At 35.2% G+C, this 9339-nt stretch overlaps 1 protein-coding gene and 1 pseudogene across 1 annotated transcript; one reads left to right on the plus strand and one right to left on the minus strand.

The window, feature by feature from the left end:
- Positions 1-391: 391 nt before the first annotated feature.
- LOC120113630 lies at positions 392-3775 on the minus strand. The gene is made up of 4 exons (XM_039134719.1): positions 3540-3775; positions 2922-3414; positions 1328-1452; positions 392-1103 (listed from the first exon to the last, which is right to left on the minus strand). The coding sequence occupies exons 1-4, from the start codon at positions 3681-3683 to the stop codon at positions 657-659; spliced, it is 1209 nt and encodes a 402-aa protein (XP_038990650.1). The 5' UTR covers positions 3684-3775; the 3' UTR covers positions 392-656.
- A 1037-nt stretch (positions 3776-4812) lies between these two features.
- LOC120219291 lies at positions 4813-9059 on the plus strand (annotated as a pseudogene).
- Positions 9060-9339: the final 280 nt, after the last annotated feature.

The following is a 9339-nucleotide window of genomic DNA, read 5'->3' on the forward strand; positions in this document are numbered from 1 at the left end:
AAAAACATACTTTATAATTAATCCCATCAAATAATTGTTAGAGAAGACCAAATATCAAAATGTCATTAAATTAACCCTAAAACATTGTTCAATAATTTTATATATTGTTTATATGTATATAGGTTATTAATTGAGTTGATATATAATTAAATAATAATATCTCTTGAGGTCTTAAGTTCGAACACCGCGTATATTTGGGAATGAGTGTTCAATATCAAATGATTGAGAATGTTTGAACAGATACTAACCTATATTCATTTACTCAAAAAGATTATATACAATATAGAATAAAAAATTAAAAGAACTAAGTTATTTTAAATTAATATACAAATTAATTCTCAAAATTTCGGCATCAAAAGACAACCGATCTAGCGACCTATATATTAAGATTAGGGGTGGGGGGGGGGGAATGATAATACGCTTGTTCAAGTTAAGAACAAATGAAACGATATATATATACCATCGCCTAAGGTGAAAAAGGCAGAGAACATACTTGAGGATCCTTTGGAGGATTTTCCTATCACACATGGTGACCGTTAAACTTAACATGTCAACTGCTTGAATCAATTGTTTCCAGTTCCTCGTATCATCTCAAATCCCTTTTCTCGTCTCTTCCGATTCAAGCGATTCACTTTCTCCGGTAAAAGGAAAAAAAGCTAATCGTCCCAGTCATCTCTGCTTGAAGACCTAGCAATCCGGCAATTGGCTGATATACTAGTGGTTACATTTCGTCCCAACGGTGATCTCACCGCATTGTCTTCATCCCAATCATCATCCCAAACTTGGTCCCAACCTTCAGTTGTTTCTACGACGGTAGCTGCCATGGATTCAGGCATTCCCATTTCTAGCTCTTGGTAAGGTATACCGTGGTCATGCTGCCTCCTCTTCCTGTATATGCAACAACCCCATGATCCTCCCAGTATTGCCACTGCTACAATCAAGAAGTATGCACCATTTACTGGGGTCAACAACTTGTCGTACGATGGGAGCTTTGAGAAAAAGAGTGTGTTGGATACATTAGGGTCCAGAGGAAGTATACAATTTCCATTTCCAGCAGTTAACACTATCGAACTGGGTTCGTCTACAGTTGTAGGGATATTAATCTGAAACAAACAAGCAAATACACATTACTTCTGGACACAGATCTGTACATGGCAAGGGATACAAGTATTAAGCATCAAAACTTTTTGGAACATTTTTCAGTGTCCAAGTTTGTATCTTCATGCCTAATGAACACAGCGCAATAGAGTTTAACATTCAACCCCAAAAAGGTCCTGTTAAGTGCTCTCATCTAGCCTATTTTGTACAAAAGGGAGGGAGGGGATACCTTTTGAGAGCCATGTTTTGGTATTCTAAGTCTCTTGGGAAAAGATCCCCCATAAGGGCCATCAAGATTGACATTCAAAATTTCCTCTCCACTATTATGGACCAGAACAGTCAGCTCTTTGGACCCTGGAAAGGAAAAAGGAAGTTAAATTAATAACTAATCAATCAGGAAATGTAAGAATCACTATGCTACTATATGGATTATCTATTGCCATCAATCAACATGTAAATATAAACATGTTTACCATTCCTGATTACTTACCATTAGGAAAGAGAAAGGAACGGGTACCAAGCTGGTTAACCACACAATACGGTATATGCTACATAAGGAGCAGCTCTTATTATCTTCATCAATACTGGTGAAAAGGATACCACTAGTCTCTCTCACTACTCGGAGTTGGGTGCAAGTATCAGACACAAGTATGTATCCGACAAGGTTATGGCTAGATTTTTCTAAGTTTTTCTATATATTTAGAGGGGACCCTTGGAGGTCACACCCCATTATCCAAGTGTTGGGCACAAGTGTTGGACATGGGTAATTCATGAAAAATGAAGGGTCTGAGTAACAAGACGAGATATCATTCCAATTTTGTCAACTAAGCACCTACACTTATTTCCTTCAATGTGGTAAAAATGATACCACAAAGTATACTATTCCAAATTTGTCAGCCAAGCACCAACCAGGCTACCACTTTATTGCTTTCATTGATTATAACTATCTGGATGGAACAAGGTTAAGTAACACGAATGAACCAAAGTTTCACTGCTAGCATAAATTTTCCTTATTGTGCCAACAATGACATAAAAATAATGAACATCGTCACATGACGTGTCAAAATTTTAAAAAAGAAAAACACAGATGGAGTTAGACCTGACAATTTTGGACATGACATTAAACACAATGTGTCTCATAAACATAAAATTAGAGTAATAAACATGAAATGTTTCCTGATTCTGTAGTGTTCATATTTACACAGTTAACATGAAAAAGAGGATACAAAAAACATACATGGATTGTCAGGTTAGAGGGAGGATGGAAATATACTTTAACAGATGGACTATAGGTTTTAAAAAAGAACAAAACAATACCAGGAAATTATATTGGTATTACAGACATAATTACTTCAGTTGAGAATCTATGTATATTCCGGCAGTTGACTTAATACTAAGCATTCACCCAATTGACTACAAGAAAAGTTCAAACTTGATCAATCCAAACTTAAGAGACATGTGATAGCAGCACTTCAGGATCAGATTCAACAACTTGTGCATGCATGGCCTAGCCATATGCAGATTTAATAATATGTCCATGGATAACACATTTACCAAAAAGTTTTCTTTTTCCAGTTGTTAATAACAGTTCATAACTCTACTTCTTCAACCATTTGGAAAATGAAACAAGCCTGGTTACTCAACTAGGCATTCAATGCATACTCAATCTCACTTCTATAACCATGTCATTATGGCAAAACATCACCAACATCTGTTCATTTAAGCTCTATCAAAGCAGTGAATCACTTCTTATTCATTCAAATTCCACACAAGCATACTAACAACCAATTCAAACAATAATAACAAAGAGTAATATTAATTACCAGTTCCAAAACCCTTAATGCAGGCAGTCAATGAGCTTTGGTCTTCACATCTAGTAACTATGCCGTCACATGGTTTAGCAATCACTGAATTGGAATTATTTTCATCTGCATTTTTCATCGTCGGCTTCTTCTTCTTCTTTTTTATTTCCTTATCCTCCTTTGTATAACTTCCCTTCTGAGTGTTCGTACTATTTGAATTCTTTCCACTATCTACGTTCTTTTTCTTCCCCTCATTTTCCTCTATTGTTTTATCACCCTTCGGAGTTGAAGTTAAAGTTAAAATTGAATTGTTTCCACTAGCTATTTCCTTTTGAGTAGATGAATTCACCTTCGCCGGTTTACCCAGTGGTTTCATATCTTTCTTGTCAACTGGAAGTGATGTCATGGAATCCATTCTTTTGGACGATTTCGGATCTGATTTCGTCGAATTATCCCGTTTTAGATCCAATTTCTTGTCGCCCGGACCCTTTAAAGGAATCGGCAACAAAGAGCTCTGAAATCCCAACAATGAATATTCTTTTTGGTTATTCTTAAGACGAATAAAAAAATAACGAAACCAGTGAATAAAATAACAAATGATAGAGACAGATAGGTTGGAAGAATGAAAGAGACATTTACAGGCGTACTTGCAGCAGCAGCAATGGTGTCGTTCTCTGATGGAGATTCATCAGCTAAGTACCGAAGCTTCCAAAACGACGAAGAAGCTACATCGGAGATCATTAAAAATAATAAAATCGATGCCGTAATCGCATTTCTATCCATCACCCTACAAAACAACAGCAATAATAATAAATTTTCTTTTCCTTTTGTTTGTTTCGAAGATTAAGATCTGGAAATTGGCCAAAAAAAGAAAGTATTTTAGCCGGCGGAGATGAGATTCCCGCGAGGAGCTACCTTGAATAAACACATCATAAAAACAAAAGGTAAACTATATATTTAGTCCCTGAACTATCACTTTTGTTCCTTTTTAGTATCCAAATTTTAGTTTTTCTTCAAAACCATGTCTAATATTTAGTTTAGTAGTTAAAAAATTAACATAACTGTTGATGTAATGAAATTATCTTATAATGAAATGTCAATATCACTATTAAATCTTTAATGACGGATACTAAAATGAAACATAAACTAAATGTTAAGTATGATTTTAAAAAATAAAATTTAAGTATAAAAACAAAATAAAAATGATAATTTAAATACTAATATGCAGTTTATCCAAAAAAGTTAACAGCCTAAGAAAAAGTAAAAAATAGTTTTTTTTTAAAAAAACGAGAATATCATTTTTGAAAATTCGATCTATATAAATTTATTACAATATAATTTTCTTATTTTATAATATAATTATATAAGATTTACATGTTTTTATTAAATTTTTTGGTAAGTTAGATTTTCTTTTTGTTACATCGAATTATATTTTTAATTTATGTTGAAATTTAGGTTAGGTGAGGATTGGGTGGAGACTCTTGAGTTTCAGGTCTATGATTTGGGTTTGAGTATTATAGATTTTAGGGCTGTGAGCGTTTAATGTCGAAATATTGAGAGTTATCTTTGAACATATATTATATTGTATTTACCCTAAATTAATAAAAACAATATGGAAAAACCCAACAAATGATTGTTATAGTAGAATGAGATACTAGATTCTTTAAGCAATATCAATAGTTCGAATCTCAACATTGTAAATTGAGCAAATTAGGTTGGGAGGATAGTCGTTGCCTCTGTAATACCCAATTTGAATTAGTTGAATAATAGATTGGATATCAATAATTTTTTACTAGACCCTTTAACGACAGTACCCTAGCGAATCAAATTTTAAAAAAATGTAAAATAAAGGGACCGGAGGAAAAATTAGACCTTTTAAGAAGTACCATTTTAAGTTACCTGTTGACTGCCACTCAACTGATTTTATCTTCAATATCTCCCTCGCATTCTCTGCAAATTATACCCCGACATGTCTTGTTCATTTAAAATCCAATCTCCTCTGTTTCATAATCCTTTCCATTTTCAGCAATCCCAAAAGAATCCATCGTCGCAAGCTTCATGTTCTTGCCATGGTTTTCGCGCCTTCCAAAACTCCAAGCGTTGTAGCATCGTCGGCCTTGCATCTAGACGAGGGAACCGCCGGAATTCGAGCTGTAAATTTCCTGGAAAAAATCAAAGCAATACCCTTCAAAGACACGAGTGAAATTCTCAGCATGATGGAGAAGGATGCGAGCAATTGAACCTTATCAGATTTCAATGGCCTGTTGATGGCGTTGTTTGCAGCAAACGAGCCCGATCTAGCCATGGAACTTTTCTCTAACGTATCATCATTGTCTGGTCTGGATTTATCACCGGATTGTTCGACATTTTCCATCATCATCAGATGCTGCTGCAAGAAAAACGACGTCGACAAAGCTCAACGAGTTCTACACCACATGATGGAAAATGGGTATAATCCAAATGTTACAGCATTTACAATTCTCATTCATTCATTATGCAAAAGAGGCACACTAGGGAATGCTTTTCGAGGTTTTTGAAGTGATGAGTGGAATTGGGTGCAAATCAACTGTTCAAACATACAATTGCTTGTTGAAGGGATTGTGTTACGTGGGGAGAATCGAGCAGGGTCATGAAATGTTGATGATCATGGAGAAAAAAGAATCAACAAGACTCGACATTTATTCATACACTATATGTTGGAAGCGTAGATGGCCACTCAGAATTTATAACACTCGAATTATTATTGATACGAGACAAAATACGTTACAACGAATTTGCCCAATATGATAAAACTACAACACTAGTTGCGACTAGTTTACAAACACCTTATAGCTTTGCTAAGCTTCACCCTCTTTCTCTAATAGCTTTTCTAAGCTATTTTTTGTCCTTGCTTTTCTAAGTTTTTCCTCATATTCCTTCTCTTTTATTACATCTCATACATTTCATGTATTTATAATAGTTAATAAACCACCTACTTTTTCTCTGGATGCTTCTCAATTTCTCTCCATTATTGGAGCCTTAATACTTGCTTGACGTGGTGAACATATTTACTGCAAAGTTATCCCTTTTTATAGGACCACCTTAATATGCTTAATAATTAAGCATGTGCATACTGCCAAAAACTTTTCAACTTTGTTTATTTCTATATTTGTTAATTCTTTATTGTTGCCACGTTTCATGTCATCATTCTACCGCCTTTGACTTTTCAAAGTCTTTTGATGCCAAGTTGAGTTTGATTTCTATCACTCCCCCTCAAACTTCCATTCTAATCTTTTCTCCACTTGTCATCTCCAATTGATTCTTCATTTCTTGGCAAGTACACGCTGCTACGGTTATGTATTCTTCTTTGTTTTTTCTACACCTTGTAGAGATTTTTGCAAAATCTCCCACAGTTGTTTTGCGGTCTTCACATCAGAAATTTTTTCAAAGGTAGATTCGTCTACTCCTTGAAAAATAAAGAACAATGCTATTTTATCTTTTTTCGGGATTTCTTCAATACCTTCTTTTCTTCATTGGCCAAGGCTGCTTCTACTGCTGCATTTTCAGGCTCGGTGTAACCATCCTTGACGATATCCCAACAATCTTGGGAGCCTAGTAACACATTCATTTGAATGCTCCGATTGTCATAATTAGTTTTTGTCAATCTTGGGATTTGAGGTTGAATCATGTTGGTCATTTTCTCCACCACGTTAAACTCGAACCAAGCTCTAGATACCACTTGTTGGAAGCGTAGATGGGCACTCAGAATTTATAACACTCGAATTATTATTGATGCGAGATAAAATACGTTACAACGACTTTGCCCAATATGATAAAACTACAACACTATAACACTAGCTGCGACTAGTTTACAAACACCTTATAGCTTTACTAAGCTTCACCCTCTTTCTCTAATAGCTTTTCTAAGCTATTTTTCGTCCTTGTTTTTCTAAGCTTTTCCTCATATTCCTTCTCTTTTATTACATCTCATACATTTCATGTATTTATAATGGTTAATAAACCGCCTACTTTTGCTCTGGATGCTTCTCAATTTCTCTCTACTATTGGAGCCTTAATACTTGCTTGACATGGTGAACATATTTGCTGCAAACTTATCCCTTTTTATGGGACCACCTTAATATGCTTAATAATTAAGCATGTGCATACTGCCAAAAACTTTTCAACTTTGTTTATTTCTATATTTGTTAATTCTTTGTTGCTGCCACATTTCATGTCACCATTCTACCACCTTTGACTTTTCAAAGTCTTTTGATGCCAAGTTGAGTTTGATTTCTAACACTGCCCCTCAAACTTGACTTTCCATTCCAATCTTTTATCCACTTGTCATCTCCAATTGATTCTTCATTTCTTGGCAAGTACACGTTGTTGCGGCTATGTATTCTTCTTTGTTTTTTCTACACCTTGTAGAGATTTTTGCAAAATCTCCCACATTTTCAAAGGTAGATTCGTCTACTCCTTGAAAAATAAAGAACAATGCTCTTTTATCTTTTTTTCCAGGATTTCTTCAATACCTTCTTTTCTTCATTGGCTAAGGCTGCTTCTGCTGCTGCATTTTCAGGCTCGATGTAACCATCCTTGATGATATCCCAACAATCTTGGGAGCCTAGTAATGCCTTCATTTGAATGCTTCAATTGTCACAATTCGTTTTTGTCAATCTCGGGATTTAAGGTTGAATCATGTTGGCCATTTTTTCCACTACGTTAAACTCGAACCATGCTCTAGATACCACTTGTTGGAAGCATAGATGGGCACTCAGAATTTATAACACTCGAATTATTATTTATAAGAGACAAAATACGTTACAACAACTTTGCCCAATATAATAAAACTACAACACTACAACACTAGCTGCGACTAGTTTACAAACATCTTATAGCTTTGCTAAACTTCACCCTCTTTCTCTAATAGCTTTTCTAAGCTATTTTTCGTCATTGCTTTTCTAAGTTTTTCCTCATATTCCTTCTCTTTTATTACATCTCATACATTTCATGTATTTATAATAGTTAATAAACCGCCTACTTTTGCTCTGGATGCTTCTCAATTTCTCTCCATTATTGAAGCCTTAATACTTACTTGACGTGGTGAACATATTTGCTGCAAACTTATCCTTTTTATGGGACCAACTTAATATTCTTAATAATTAAGCATGTGCATACTACCAAAAACTTTTCAACTTTGCTTATTTCTATATTTGTTAATTCTTTGTTGCTGCCACGTTTCATGTCACCATTCTACCGCCTTTGAATTTTCAAAATCTTTTGATGTTGAGTTTGATTTCTAACACTGCAGTTATGGATGTTTTTGTAAAGTGGGTAGATCAGACGAGGCAATGGAATTGCTCAACCGGGCTCTGATTTTGGTGTTAGAACCAAATGCGATCACTTTCAACACTATTTTCATCGGCTACACTAAAGAAGGAAGGCCACGCCATGGTTTTAGAGTGTTAAAGTTCATGAAGGATAAAAATTGCTTGCCTGATAGCATTAGTTACACCACCTTTCTGATAACATTAGTTACACCACCTTTCTGAATGGGCTTTTGAAATAGGGAAAAGTAAGGGCATCACTGAAAGTTTATAAGGAAATGGTAGGAATCGGTTTTGAAGTGGAAGGGAAGATGATAAGCAGTTTGCTTAGAGGTTTAAGCATGAAGTCATGGGAAGAGAAAGATTTGGTTCAAGATACCAACAAAGTGTTCGAGAAAATGCGGGAACGAGTTACTGTGATTGACCATACTAGTTATAGCTTTGTGATTCGAACACTTTGTATGGGAAGGAGAATGGGGGAGGTTGTGTACCATTTGGAGCAAATGATCGAAATGGGGCACATTCCGAGGACGATAACGTTCAAAAATGTGATTCAAGCACTGTTTATAGAGGGGAAGATCGGCGAGGCATTGGTGGTGTTGGTTACCATGTCTGAAAATGGTAAAATCCCAAGCAGAACATCCTATGACATGTTGGTTAAGGAGCTCAATCAACAGGGATTGTTGTTTGGTGCTTGTAATGTCAACGTTGCTGCTTTGAAGCGGGGGGTAGTCCCACATAGGATCCCGCCAAGATGATGGGCACAGTTGTTCGGATCGTTCCCAAATAAAAAATGTCATCTTCGTTTTATCATTTACGTTTACAAGATTGAATTTTTCTCTTACCCCCTATATATCATGCTCCGATTCTAGGTGATCTCTTTAAAGCAATTATATTTTGGGCAAACTACTTATTTGGTCACCAACCTTTACCTAGTTTTTTTTTTTGTTTTTGTCATCCCATACCTAACGTTACGTTTTGAAATTAAAAACTCATGGAACTCAACCTCAAATAAAAAATTCATAAAATCTCAAACAACTCTAATCTACAATATATATCACTCGATCAATTTAGAAATAGGATATACAACTTAAGATGCTTCATCATTGAAGAAACTAAAGGTTTTTATATAA

The sequence above is a fragment of the Hibiscus syriacus genome, unplaced genomic scaffold (assembly GCF_006381635.1).
Source record: "Hibiscus syriacus cultivar Baekdansim isolate YM2019G1 unplaced genomic scaffold, ASM638163v2 tig00000778_pilon, whole genome shotgun sequence".
NCBI classification, from domain to species: domain Eukaryota; kingdom Viridiplantae; phylum Streptophyta; class Magnoliopsida; order Malvales; family Malvaceae; genus Hibiscus; species Hibiscus syriacus.

Excerpts from the sequence above, each read along its gene's own strand:
- LOC120113630 (XM_039134719.1), bottom strand. The coding sequence starts at position 3,683 with ATGGATAGAAATGCGATTACGGCATCGATTTTATTATTTTTAATGATC. Across the intron at positions 1,453-2,921 it reads CATTAAGGGTTTTGGAACTG|GGTCCAAAGAGCTGACTGTT; the intron begins GTAATTAATATT and ends TTTCCTTTCCAG. Across the intron at positions 1,104-1,327 it reads CAAAACATGGCTCTCAAAAG|ATTAATATCCCTACAACTGT; the intron begins GTATCCCCTCCC and ends TGTTTGTTTCAG.